Source organism: Schistocerca cancellata, chromosome 8 (assembly GCF_023864275.1).
Source record: "Schistocerca cancellata isolate TAMUIC-IGC-003103 chromosome 8, iqSchCanc2.1, whole genome shotgun sequence".
NCBI classification, from domain to species: Eukaryota; Metazoa; Arthropoda; class Insecta; order Orthoptera; family Acrididae; genus Schistocerca; species Schistocerca cancellata.
In genome coordinates this window covers 414,674,031-414,689,273 of record NC_064633.1, presented here as the reverse complement: position 1 = coordinate 414,689,273, position 15,243 = coordinate 414,674,031, and the positions used below count along the sequence as shown (strand labels likewise).

Here is a 15,243-nt window from a genome sequence, read left to right as displayed (position 1 = left end):
AAAGTGGTGATCCCTTGATGCCTCAGAAATGCCCTACCAACTGATCCCTTATTCTAGTCAGGTTGTGCCACAAATTTCTCTTCTCTCCAATTCTATTCAATACCTCCTCATTAGTTATGTGATCTACCCATCAAATCTTCAGCATTCTTCTGTAGCACCACATTTCAAAAGCTTCTATTCTCTTCTTGTCTACAGTATTTATCATCCACGTTTCACTTCCATACATGGCTACACTCCATACAAATACTTTCAGAAACGACTTCCTGGCACTTAAATCTATACTCGATGTTAACAAATTTCTCTTCTTCAGAAATGCTTTCCTTGCCATTGCCAGTCTACATTTTATATCGTCTCTACTTCAACCATCATCAGATATTTTGCTCCCCAAATAGCAAAACTCATTTACTACTTTAAGCGTCTCATTTGCTAATCTAATTCCTGCAACATCACCCGATTTAATTTGACTACATTCCATTATCCTCGTTTTGCTTTTGTTGATGTTCATCTTATATCCTCCTTTCTCAGTATTGCCTCATGTGTTCCAACATTTCTGCGAAATCCGAACTGATCTTTCCTGAGGTCGAACTCTACCAGTTTTTCCATTCGTCTGTAAAGAATCCGTGTTAGTATTTAGCAGCTGTGGCTTATTAAACTGATAGTTCGGTAATTTTCACATCTGTCAACACCTGCTTTCTTTGGAATTGGAATTATTATATTCTTCTAGAAGTCTGAGGGTATTTTGCCTGTTTCATACATCTTGCTGACTAGGTGGTAGAGTTTTGTTAGGCCTGGCTCTCCCAAGTCTGTCAGTAGTTCTAATGGAATGTTGTCTACTCCCGGGGCCTTGTTTCGACTTAGGTCTTTCAGTGCTCTGTCAAACTCTTCACGCAGTATCATATCTCATATTTCGTCTTCATCTACAGTCTCTTCCATTTCTGCAATATTATTCTCATGAACATCACACTTGTATAGACCCTCTATATACTCCTTCCACCTTTCTGCTTTCCTGTCTTTGCTTAGAACTGGGTTTCTATCTGAGCTCTTGATATTCTTGCAAGTGGTTCTCTTTTCTCCAAAGGTCTCTTTAATTTTCCTGTAGGCAGTATCTATTTTACCGCTAGTGATATTCGCCTCTACATTCTTACATTTGTCCTCTAGCCATCCCTGCTTAGCCATTTTGCACTTCCTGTTGATCTCATTTTTGAGACATTTGTATTCCTTTTTGCCTGCTTCATTTACTGCATTTTTATATTTTCTCCTTTCATCAATTAAATTCAATATCTCTTCTGTTACCCAAGGATTTCTATTAGCAGTGATATACACTTCTAAACCCTTACACTTATCCTCTAGCCGTTACTGCTTAGTCGTTTTGTGCTTCCTGTCAATCTAGTTTTTTAGATGTTTGTATTCTCTTTTGCCTGTTTCATCAGTTAAATTCAATATCTCCTGTGTTATCCAAGGTTTTCTACTAGGCCTTGTCTTTTTACGTATTTGACCTTCTGCTGCCTTCGTTTATCATCCCTCAAAGCTACCCAACTGTATTCTGCTGTATTCCTTTCCCCGGTTCTTGTCAATCTTTGCCTAATGCTCCCTCTGAAACTCTCAACAACCTCTTTTTCTTTCATCTCATCCAGCTGCTATCTCCTTAATTTCCAAATATTATTGTTGTTATTATTATTATTATTATTATTATTATTATTATTATTATTTGCAGTTTCTTAAGTTTAATAAACTGTGACCATAGTTCACAACAGCCCCTGGAAATGTCTTACAATTTAAAATCTTATTCCATAATCTCTGTCTTACCATTATATAATTAGACTGAAACATCCCGTTGTCTCCAGGTCTTTTCCAGTTGTACAACCTACTTTCCTGGTTCTTAAACCAATTGTTAGTGATGATTAAATTATGCTCTGTGCAAAATTCTACCAGGCTGCTTCCTCTTCCATTCCTTTCCCCCAGTCCATCTTCACCTGCTACTTTTCACTTCTGTTCCCTTTCCTTCTATTGATTTCCAGCTTCCCATCACTATTAAATTTTCATCACTGTTAACCATCTGAATAGTGTCTTTTATCTCTTCATCATTTCTTCAATCTCTTCATCATCAGCAGAGCTTGTTGACATATAAACGTGTACTACACACATAGATTACTTAGCAAATAAACTGAACAACTTAGCATTTGCAATGTGTATTTTGTCAGGTGCCACAAACATGGATACCAGAAAGATAGTTTATCACTGCTACTTTGAGTCAGTTATTCGTTATGGCATAATCTTCTGGGGAAATTCAGCAAATGTCACTAGGCTCCTAGTATTACAAAAGAAAGTAATTAGAAACATGTGTGTTGCAAAAAAACGGGAATCCTGTCGACCACTGTTAAAAAATTTAAAAGTACTATCTATCCCCTCACTTTACATATATGAGATGGTGGTGTTCCTATATAGAAATCAACATACACTAGACAATTTCCGTTTTGACGACAACTACAGCACTCGCCACTGAGATAACTTCAAACTTCCAACACATCGTTTAAAACTTTATGCCCAAACGCCAGAGTATATGGGGTTAAAAATTTTCAATAAAATAAAAGGCAGTAATATATTTAAAATGGAGATTGGTTCACTGAAAAGATTGCTCTTTACTGGTGGAAAAGTGTTATTATTCTGTCGATGAATTCATTGAGGACAGCTTCACAATCTGAACACAGGGATTGTAATACATTTATTATTTTATGTACATGTGTAGCTGAAACTTAGAAATGTAAAATATAATGTAAACTTTTGTATTTCTCTTTAAAAAGTGAAAAAAGTTTCTTTTGTAAACCTTGACATGTCTCCTGTACATCAAATCAAATGATTTGAAAATTGTATGTAATGAGATGAATAAACCACATAACATAACATAACTACTGTGCTATGTGTGGACTTTGGCTACTATAATGCATTCTCTATACTGTTGATAGTAGCTTGCCAACATGCCTCTTTTCATATTTGTTATTAAACCTGATCCTGCAGTAGAGCTGTTTCATTTTGTATTTAGAACCCTGTATACAGCTGACCAAAAGCCCTCTTCCTTCTGCCACCGAACTTCACTAAGTCCCACTATATCTAACTTCAACCTACCTATTTCCCTTTTAAAATTTTCTAACCTACCTGCCCAATTATGGAATCTAACACTCCACAATCCAACCTGTAAAATGCCAGTTTTGTCTCCTGGGGATGACATACTCCTAAGTAGTTCCTGCCTGGAGATCCAAATGGGGACTGTTTTACCTCCAGAATATTTTACCCAAGAGGATGCCATCATCATTTAACCATACAGTAGAGCTGCATGCCCTTTAGAAAAATTACAGCTGTAGTTTGCTCTTGCTTTCAGCTGTTTGCAGTACCAGCAAAACATGGCTGTTTTGGTTTATTTTACAAGGCCAGATCAGTCAATCATCCAGACTGTTGTTCCTGCACCTACTGAAAAGGCTGCTGCCCCTCTTCATGAAGTAGACCTTTGTCTGGTCTCTCAACAGATACCCCTCCATTGTGGTTGCACCTATGTTACAGCTTTCAGTATTGCTGAGGCATGCAAGCCTCCCCACCAATGACAAGATCCATGGTTATTTATAAACATATTGAAAAACAACAGCTCAAGAATAGAACTCTGTGGATCACCGATACTAATTTCAGCCAATAGAGAGTGTGTATATTTCTGATATTTGGTGTATGGACATAAAGCTGTGGCCCTAGGCATAATTCTCTGCCTGAAATTTCATCTTCCCCTGCTGGAGACTTCATCAGAGGCTTTAATGTCTCAGAAAGCTGTTTCAGACTCAAGCAAGCTGAACTGTTTATATGTATCTACCCAACGATTGACTCATGACATTAACAGACCACTGCCTAATATCATGGAGCCCTGCAGGTACATGCTGTGGAGCTTGTAGTGGGGAAGAGCTTACACTGTTTGTTTTATTTAGCACCAGATCCCTCAACTCATCAAATTTTCACATATTTTTTTACAATATTCTTTAGTGGCTTGTAGAGCTCAATGTCCAAAACTTTTAACATCTAAGATTAAACTTGTAAACTGTATATTTCTGCTGAGTCTTTCAGTTATAATCATGCCTATGTATGTGACACAATAAGTACATTTCCTCTAATTTGTGCTGTTTCATCTGCATATCTGTTTTTAATTTTTAAACACATGGAGGTAATATTTATTGTTGGTGAACAAGAGTATCTCTGAACTTCCTTTTTCTTTTATGTTCAATTCCAGCTTTTCTCAAGCGTCAAACTTATACAGTGGAATTAGGTGTTTCATGTATGTGCATAGTTATTAGCATCTGTGTTTAGATGTTACACATGGAGCTCCTGCTGAATCAGAGAGCAAGAAGAACTGAAAGGAAGAGAGCCTGCTGGGTTGATACACTACTGAGAAAAGTTTATTCCAAAAGTTGAGAAAAGTTACTGTGTCAAGGACCCTTCTGCAAAGAGAAGAAACTGTGCTTGTCCTTCTTTAATTAAAATGTTACCTTTGGCTTCTGGCCATGCACTTCATTGCCTTAAATTTGAAAGCAACACCAATGTAACTGCAGTAATAATTCTTTTCTGACACAGGTACAACACTTTAACTGCTGACCATAATTTACTGTGCTGAGAGGATTTCTGAGGTATCATTGCATATTTAAAACCATAGAGATTTACTCCTTATTGACTTTTACATGCTTCCAGTTAACCAGCATTGATTGTGTACTTAATAAAAAAAAAATGTATAACTTCTGAACACCTTGCTTAGTCATTATTTGCTGTGTGCCCACTATCTTTTGTAACAGTTTGCTTATAATATTGACACTTTTTAGCACAATACTAATACCTTTGATGCTTCTATTTTTATACTTCTCCGTTAATAATTCTTGTAATTCAATAAGAAAATACTGCTCTAATACATTAACGATGTAGGAAAAGACAGATCGCTACTTACCGTGAAGAAGACACATCAAGTTGCAGACAGGCACAATTAAAAGACATTCGCATAAAGCTTTTGGCCACAGTCTGAATCAGTAAAAGAGATACACACACCACTCACTCACTCACACACAAGCAAGCACACCTCACACACACACGACCGCTAGCTCCAGCATGTCACGTCGGAATGCAACTATCATGTGGGATGCAAGCAGCAATCTGGAGGGGGCAGGGTAGGGGAAGGGATAGTAGTGTATGGGTGGGGAGAGAGACGAATGCTGTCTGCTGGAATGTGCAGGGACTAGACTCCAAAAGGCACAGTGTCAGGAGGTTGTTGGGCTGGGAGGTGGAATAAAAAGGAACAAAAAATGAGAAGAGTGGGGAAAGAGGGTGGATGAGTTGGCAAAGGGCTGCAAATAAATGGGGTGGGAGGTGAGAATAGGGAGGAGATGATAGGACAGAAGGGGTGGAAACTGTTGGGTGGAGGGTGCAGGGACAGTATGTTACCATAGTTTGAGGCTAGGATAATTACGGGAAAAGAGAATGCATTATAAAGATAACTCCCATCTGCACTGTTCAGAAAAGCTGTTGGTGGGGTAGTGAAGCAGCCATTGAAATCAAGTGTGTTACATTCAGCTGCATGTTGTTGTACAGGGTGGTCTTTGCTCTTGGCCACAGTTTGACGACGGGAGTTCACCTTGGTGTACAGCTGATTGGTAATCATATCAATATAAAAAGCTGTGCAATGATTTCAGCAGAGCTGGTAAATGACATGGCTGCTTTCATGGGTGACTCTGCCCCTGATGAGGTAGGTTAAACCTGTGACAGAACAAGAGCAGGAAGTGCTGGGTGGATGGATTGGGCATATTTGCACCTGGGTCTGCCGCAGGAATATGATCCTCGTGGTAAGGGGTTTGGATTGGGAGTGGCATAGGGGTGAAATAGAATGTTGTGGAGATTGGGTGGGTGACAGAACACCACTTTTTTCTCCATCTCCCTGCCCCACAGCCTCCTGACAATGCACCTATTGGCAGTCTGGTCCCTGCACACTCCACCAGACAGCATTCATCTCTCTCTCTCTCTCTCTCTCTCTCTCTCTCTCTCTCTCTCCCCCTCTCCCCCCTCCCCCCACCACCACCTCCACCTCCATACACAACTATCCTTTACCCTTTTCTGCCTCCTTCAGGTTGCTGCTTACATCCCACGCGATAGTTGCATTCCGGCCCGAGATGGTGGAGATGACGGTTGTGTGTGGATGCGGTGTGCTTGCTTGTCTGTGTGAATTGTATGTGTCTCATTTTTACTGATGAAGACTGTGGCCAAAAGCTTCATGTGAGTGTATTTTAATTGTGCCTGTCTTTTTTCTTCACGCTAAATAACATTCTGTCTTTTTCCACCTTGTTAATATCCCTACCTGGAGTTTCCATTGTTTTCTTTAATACATTGATGGACTTAGAAACACTCCTAAGCATATACCAGAAACCTTTTATAGAACCAGGCAATAATGCAGTTTCCCGTTGTTTTTGAAAAATTGGATTCTGATGCTTGTAAACCATTTTTGTCATTAGTACCTAAAAATAATTTGTTTTCTGTAGAGAAGTGGTTTCTGTAACAGAATACCCTCTCTTTAAACAATGTTTTACTGTGTTATAACAAACTCAGTAAACTATTGTTTTCTTATCCTTAGTTTGTGAGAATTTTCTGCAAAAACTTAATTAACTTCAAACAGTAGTGTTCTTATGCAGCATTCACAATATTCCTGAATGTTTCCTTCTTGTGGTTTTCTTTCTGTGCTCTTTCTGGGTCATACAGTCATTAATAACATTCTTCCTTGCCTGCCTTGTTGTGTTGTAAATTGATCTGCTGCTCTCTTGTCTCTGAGACCAAGTGCTGTCTCTTGTATTATCTTTTTGCTTGTACCCACTGATGACTTACACATAGTGTGGAATGGAATATTTTACCCTGAAGTCAGCCAATTCTTAGGAGTAAATCAGATTAGATTTGTTTGAATATGATAGTTATTCCATCAGTTGATAAGCAAGAGACCCCATGGGCATCGTTTGTGATTATACCTGCTTGATTTGCTATGAAATATCAGTTTTTTACATTTATAATTACCATGGGTCTATATGCAGGTAAGTTCATAACCTTGTAAAGTATTCTAAAGTAAAATACAGTTGAGTCTGCCTTTCAGCAGCTTTTGTTAGTGCTTCCAGTAGTCATATGTCATCTTGCTAGAAAATTTATATGTTTGAACCTGTTTAATCAAATTCCAATAAATATTTAAAATGCTTTTGCATTGAAATCAGATGGCATCACTGGCAGCTACAAATTGGCCAAAGCCTATTGTACTAGTTCCTTGTCTGTCTTGGTCTACAGCATCATCTGTTTTTACTGAGGTATGTATCAACTGTGTTAATTCATGATATTTTAAAGAAGGTAACTTGTTTGAGTGTACTAAATTGATAGTATTGTTTGTCAGTATTTTGATTAATGTGTCAGTAATTATGTTGCGGCAGATAATTTCTTTGGGAACTTGTTTGTAACTGTCATATTTTTAAAAAATAAGATATTGCTCTTTACACGTAGATGTGAGCAAGAAACTGCTATTGCTAGCACAGAATTAGTGCTATGGAAAATGATTATCTAGAAAATATGTGTGTGTGTGTGGGGGGGGGGGGGGTTGTTTGTGTGTATTTTATAAGCAGTCACATGATTTTGGAATGTGTAGCCTAACATGAAGAAATGGGCAGTGAGACAAAAAATAGATTTCAGTCTACACTCCAAAACTGTTATTTAGTAATCATAGCACAGTGTGACCATGCCCATTGCATATTCACTGTTGAGACATATTTCAAATAGATTATTCAGATCCAGCCTACTTTCTGGTATTATTTCACCTGTAAGCTGTGGTAGGATACCAGACATAAGATATTAAGTCTGCTCACCAAGCAGTGGCAGGAGGACATACATATAAAGGAAGGTTTTACATATGCAAGCTTTCAGAGCCAGTGGACTCTTCTTCTGTCAGAAGGGTCGAAGGGGAAAGAGGAGGGGCGAAGGGAAAGACCTGGACAGGCTTAGGAAAAGGGGTAGAGTTCGGAAAAGTCACCCACAACCTCGGGTCAGGGGAGACATATCAGATGGTATGAAGAGGACCACCAATTAGTCTTTTTCTTATCATCCTGTCCGGTAAGTCTCCCTTGATCTAAGATTCTGGGTGACTTTTGCGAACTCTACCTGTTTTCCTAAACATCTCCAGTCCTTTATCTTCACCCCTCCTCCTTCCCCTTCAACTCTTCTGCCAGAATAAGGAGGCCTTGGCCCCAAAATCTTGCATACGTAAAACTTTTTTTAATATGTGTGTTCTCTTTCTGCTTTGTGGTGATTAGATTTTTTTTTCCATCCAATTACATTATATTGTCAAAAATGGATTATTTTTCATTGTTAGACATAAGATATTGATTTAGATGCAGTAGTTCAAGAATGGGATGTCTACCAACTGAAAGTCACCTAATATTCTGGTTCTAAAGGACATTTCAGTGTGTGGAGTTGGTCAGACAAGCAGTATGCAAAAGTCATATCAGTGAATGTGGAAATAGGCTTTGGTCTGTGAATGGTGAAAATATGTCTTTACTGGATTTTGTAACTTCATTTGAAATTCCACCCACGTAATATTGCAGCAAAAATGTGTAGAGAATGTTTCCTAATACAAAGAAGAAGAAATAATAAAAAGCCTAAAATAGGATGACCAGACAGGGATTGAATTCAATTCCACCTAAATTCTGTATGAAATCTCAGATGCTGCTCCATCTCAAAAAAGTTTTGTTCTATTTCTAATCATTTTTGCTGATTGTTCTGTAGACTAGAAATCATTATCAGTTCGTTTGCTTTCCAGTCTCTTTGTATTGAACCAACAGCCTGGTGTTGGCAGCATCCCCCTATATTTGGTTATCTCTATTACATACTGGTAAACAGGAGTCCAGATTTATGTAATGTTTGTGTGACAAATATTAACCAAAGGAAGGGTTGTTTTATCAAATACATTTTGTTAACTTTCAGATCTTTGCAAGCAAAAGTATTTTCAAGTTATTGCATTGTGCAAAATGTTACACACACACACAAATGGGAAAGCAGATTCAGCTTCAACTTTTTTTTATCTTGATGTTTCTTTGTTCAAGTCACTAGCATCAGCAGATTGTAACAGACCAGATTCAAATTCAGTAATGCAAGAGAGCATGTTGCAGTCATGTGACAAGTCAAGCATGAGAACTTCTCACCAGAATGCATTAAAATTAAAAAGTCTGACAAATAAAATAAAAGAAATAAGCTGAGAAAAAGAATTATGTTTCAAATGATTATCAAGATAATGGAGGGACCGGACAGAGAGAAAGGAAATAGAAAACTTCCTGGAAGATTAAAACTGTGTGCCCGACCGAGACACGAACTCGGGACCTTCGCCTTTCGCAGGCAAGTGCTCTACCATCTGAGCTACCGAAGCACGACTCACGCCCGGTACTCACAGCTTTACTTCTGCCAGTATCTCGTCTCCTACCTTCCAAACTTTACAGAAGCTCTCCTGCGAAACTTGCAGAACTAGCACTCCTAGGGGACTTATGACCTAAGATGTTGAGTCCCATAGTGCCCAGAGCCAGCCACTAGCACTCCTGAAAGAAAGGATATTGCGGAGACATGGCTTAGCCACAGCCTGGGGGATGGTTCCAGAATGCAAGTTTCGCAGGAGAGCTTCTGTAAAGTTTGGAAGGTAGGAGACGAGATACTGGCAGAAGTAAAGCTGTGAGTACTGGGCGTGAGTCGTGCTTCGGTAGCTCAGATGGTAGAGCACTTGCCCGCGAAAGGCAAAGGTCCTGAGTTCGAGTCTCGGTCGGGCACACAGTTTTAATCTGCCAGGAAGTTTCATATCATTCTGGAAAGGAAATAGAAAATTATTTACAAGGAACACTTTTGGTGAGGGCTAGCAACTATACATGGAGGAGAGGGAACAGAGGAGAAGGGTGAGGGGGGAGAAGGGGTGGAGGGAGGAGAAGGGGTGGAGGGAGGAGGTATGGGAAGGGGAGTTACTGTGTCATTTAGTTAAAAGCTATGAAAGTACTGAAGAAATTATTTGAAATATTGTATAGGAAAGAGAAATGATTTTGTGTGAACTGCCCTTCATATAGAGTCAGAGATTGACCTGAGGGATGTTAGGATGATTGGTGAAGACCTGTCATTTTTATAGTGAAAGCAGGAATGAGGACAGCAAATAACAAAGTGAGTTCACAAATTGAAAATGGATCAAATCGATAAAATGCTGAAAGGAGTATTGCAGGACATAAAGAAGAAAAATTATGAAATTTAAAGTAAAAAGTGAATCATATGGAAATCTGAATGTCAGAACTAGATTACTCAAGGATTATATTAGAAGATAAAATAAATAAAGAAGCAGAAGTTGCATTTACAGATAGGATGCTGCGTAATTTTGCCATAGCCGTGAAATAGATAAATGCGGTTGTGTTCCAGACCAGCTTCAGATTTCTGAATTCCTCTGTATTAATGATTTTAACTGAGTTTGGCTTAGCTATGGAATTAATGGTTACTGTGGGAGTATGGTTTTTATGTTGAAGGAAGATTCTGTTTAGCAAATGTAAAATCAAGTATCTGTGGTAGTGTAGTAAGGGAAGGTGGACAGTTTGTCAATTTCTTTAAGTATAAAGGTATGTTACAGTGCTTTGTGTTGTGTCTAGACAAGACAGTCTAGACACAAGGCGAGGAAACCGAAAGGGCACGCGTCAACTCACGCCGACTGGCGTGAAGTCTGGAACAGGATACATAATGAATGCTATAAAGAAAAGTACGTAGCTCCAGGAATACTTAACTTTAATCCATCATTTGTATACAGCATTCTTGATGATACAAGTGAGACTCTCAGATATGGTTAATGGCGCCTTGCTAGGTCGTAGCCATGGACTTAGCTGAAGGCTATTCTAACTATCTCTCGGCAAATGAGAGAAAGGCTTCGTCGGTGTAGTCGCTAGCAAAGTCGTCGTACAACTGGGACGAGTGCTAGTACGTCTCTCTACACCTGCCGTGTGGTGGCGCTCGGTCTGCAATTACTGACTGTGGCGACACGCGGGTCCGACATGTACTAATGGACCGCGGCCGATTTAAAGCTACCACCTAGCAAGTGTGGTGTCTGGCAGTGACACCACACTTTGTTACTCCCAGACTCAAAGAGAATATTGTAAACTGCACAATCAAATGTTTTTCGTCAAGTCACAGAAAATACCAGATAGTAATACTTTCTCATTTAAATTATGTAGAACCTGATTAATGAATTGACAAATGGCATTTGTGTTGAAAACTTAGAATTCAAACTGAGAAGAAGTATTTCACTTTGGGAGAGTTGTGTTACTGTTCTTGCCATAATAATCTTTAATAAGCAGGTAATCTGTGAAACTGGTTGGTAATTATTATTGTCTGTCTTACTATCTTTCCTGTAAAGGAATATGACAGTAGCATATTTCAGCTTGTTCAGACATATATCCCATGTCAGTGATGTACTGTATATGTCACTGAATTTATTGCATTACAAAGAACACATTTTTAGTAATTTGCTTGAGAAATTATCAAGGCTTGATATTTTATGCTATTGAAACAGTTAATTATGCTCTTAATTTCTTTGGTGGGGAATGGATTGAATGGATTTGGCTGCATGTATTTATTTTCATGTATGTTCTATTACTTTATCTCTTGAACTGTCTATGCGTATCTGCGGAGCTACTTCCAGGAAGTATTTATTAAATATGTTTACTTTATTTTCCTGAAGAGGCTTGAGGAAATGTTGTCCACAGGGGTCAAGTGAAAGTTGTTTCAACTATGTTGCAGAAGTTTTGTTGGGAAGCCCTTACACACCATCTGCATAGGCTCAGTCTCTCCCCATATTATTTCCATACTTCTGGAGCTCTGAAGAAAGATATTTGTGGCCATTGATGTGCTTTGGGCGAAGGAGTGAATGTGTGGGTATGATCAAAGTTCCACAGCCAATAACAAACATTTTTCTATGAAGGCTTTGACCCTATTGTCTCAGTGGGATAAATATATTACCAGTTATGATGATTTCTCTTGAAATAATAAAAAACTACTTACTTTTTTGCCATCTGTCTCATATCACTTTGACTGCTCCCCTGTACATTGGTTATGTCAGTAATCTTAATGCTTAATGTTCAGATTTAGCACTCAAGTTTGACTTTGATTACTCTCAGCACACAGAAAGAAAATATTGTATCTGAATAACCTCATACAAGTATGCGGTGTGATCAAAAAGTAACAAAATTTTTTAAATTTCATCAGCTTTATACATCCAATTATCAAAATATTTTTTATTTTGTTGGTACACATGTTTCTGACCTATATTTGCATTTTCAGTTGTTTTGAATATTTAGTTTATTGTTGACAGTCAAAAAGGTTACTTGTGTTTTTGAGTGCATGGCAAACATTTAATTTTGAAAAAAATTTATCAAAGAATCCGCATTAAATTTTACTTGAAAAATGGAATAAGGTGGAGCACTGCATTTGATATGTTGACTGTAGCTTGTGGTAAATGTACTACGAGTAAGACAAGAGTTTACAAAATGAATAAACATTTCAAAGAGGACTGAGAAGACATTGAAGACAACGACTGTCCTTTACGCCCTAACACATCAATTACTGACGACGATAAGGAAGAAATAAGGAAAATTTTTCTGGAAAATCACTGAATCACCATCAGAGAGGTTGCTTGCTGATGATGTCAGCATATCCTCTGGCTCATGCCAGACCATTCTTTTGGATGACGTGGTAATGAAATTTGTAGTGCTAAACTTTGTTCCAAACTTGTTGAATTTTGACCAAAAATGACATCACTCAGGAATTGCTGAATTAGGTTGACACTGATCCAGAACTTCTAAAGATGATTATAATAGGTGATGAAACATGGGTATAAGGGTATGACATCAAAACCAAGGCCCCATTGCCCCAACGGAAACTGCCTGAAGAGCCAAGCCCAGAAAAATTTCAACAAGTTTGATCACATGTAAGGTGTTTCTCACTGTTTTCTTCGATTATAATGGACTAGTGCATCATGAGTTCCTGCCTTATGCTCTTATGCTCAATAAGGAATACTACTTTGAAGTTATGTGCCATTTGCGTGAAGAAATCTGAAGAAAATGACCAGAATAGTGGCAATACTACTCATGGAAATTGCATCATGACAATGCTCCCACTCACACCTCAAAGCTTGTTCATGATTTTTTGGCAAAAAACTAATTGTTATGTTGCCTCATCCACTGTATTCACCAGACATGGCCCCTGTCACTTCTTTCTATTCCTGAGACTGAAGTGAACCACGAAAGGATGTTGTTTTGCCACCACTGATAAGATAGAAACAGAATCACTGAAGCAGCTGAACACCACAACATAAAGTGAGTTCTAGAAATACTTGCAAGGTTGGAAAAAGTGTGGGCACAAGTGTATTATATCTGCGGGGAATTACTTTCGGGGCAAAGTTGATGCTGACAAATAAATAAAGATTCTTTAAGAAAAACAAAAATTCCATTTACTTTTTGACCACACCTCAACAAGCCAGTTTAGACCTTGGCCAAAGGCTTTTGTTAAACATTATTTCTCATAAAATCAATCTATGTGGATACTGATAATCTCAGTATGGAGCTCATAGTTGCAACTTCAAAATTTTCTACTACTAAAGATGAATTTTAAAAAAAATCTGTAGAAGCTATTTGTTTAATTCTCAAAATATTTTCCTTAGTTTTGAAAGTCGCTTCAGGTTTGCTGCCTGATGCTAAAATCAACCCAATTCAATATTTCGGTGATCCAACTATTCACCAGGCTCAGGAGAATGCTGCTACTGCTGATGAGTCCCATTGAGAACTGACACCAGGCTGCAAATCGACGTCCTATAGAGGCCACCATACCGTACATGACGTATGCACCTCCTATCATGGTTGCTGCCCTCCAAGACTGGGTAGGTGCACTGCCCTTAGTAGAACACCAGCGGCAACGATATATCACACTCAGGGATCATTTTTGAACACTTGGACTGGCCACACCAAAGAATGTTCTGTTTTGATATGGGATAGTACAGGATTCCACGTCCCACTGTGAGGAAACCCATTATCTCTATTAATTAAATTATCTGCCAACCTAATTTCAATTGCCTGTTTATAGACACTGTTCCAAAAACCGAAAGTGTTGGTAATTAACACAGTTTTGTCAAATTTCATACCATGTCCCTCATTTAAGCAGTGTTCTGACACTGTTGATTTTTCAGGCTGTTATAGCCACATATGAAGGCAGTGTCCTAATCTTGGAAGGTCGATGGAATACACTCTTAATGTTAAAATTCCTTAAAATTCTTTCAGTCTTAAATGATATGCCCCCAACATAAGGAATAAAGGCAACCGATCTATGTTCCTCTTCATGCACCTCCGGTGATGGTCCAAACTCCATAGCCCGATGGATCCGCTTCTCAGAGTATCCATTTTCCTTAAAAACAGCCATAAAATGTGCATTTCTTGGGTTAAACTGTCCACATCGGAAATGGCATATGCTCTGAGTACCAAAGTCTTAAGGATGCCACTACATTGGTGTCGTGGATGACAACTCTTAGAATGCAGATACCGATCTGTGTACGTCAGCTTTTGGTGAACACTGTGTCCCAAATTACCATCTGTTTTTTTGTATATCATAGTGTCCAAAAATGGAAGCATCCCATCACGTTCAACCTCCATGGTAAATTTAATGCAGGGATCAATAAATTTACCATGGAGGTAAATTGAAAATCTGAGAGCTTAAAGTTGGAAGATAGGATAATTAGCAGAACAGATATTACTGACAAAATATCATGCAAGAGTTAATAAGAACGGAAAGCTAAGTGCATTATACATGGTAGACATGTGAGGTGGGGCGACAAAGAAATACAAAGGACTGATGACTGTAGCGGTCTGGTCCCTTTAATACCACAAACCAACCAACCAAAAATACAAGGTGTAGACAACTAGAAGGGAGCAAAGAAGGGAAGTGTCACTGAAAAGAAATGCTGAAACTGAAGAAATTTATGTAAATTTAAGGCCAGATGGATGGTGAGAATGAAGGACATGTAATGCTCGTTCCCAGTAATCTCTGTCTTTCTTACTACCCTTCATTCCAACTTTAAGCTCTCAGGTTTTCAAATCTCATCAGGTGAAGTCCCTAACAGTCAGTCCTTCTTTCTCATCCCTTCTAGCAAGTCTCCCC

At 38.6% G+C, this 15,243-nt stretch overlaps 1 protein-coding gene across 2 annotated transcripts in view; it reads left to right on the top strand.

Annotated features, from left to right (window-relative positions):
- Positions 1–15,243, top strand: part of LOC126095738 (protein ABHD18) — a 182,846-nt gene that overhangs the window by 65,196 nt on the left and 102,407 nt on the right. The window contains exon 6 of one of the 2 annotated variants that reach the window (XM_049910506.1): positions 7,263–7,352. The exons of the other annotated variant lie outside the window; for it this stretch is intronic. Within the exon in view, the coding sequence (XP_049766463.1) occupies positions 7,263–7,352 (90 nt within the window). The remainder of the gene's footprint in view (positions 1–7,262; positions 7,353–15,243) is intronic. 2 annotated transcript variants of the gene reach the window in all.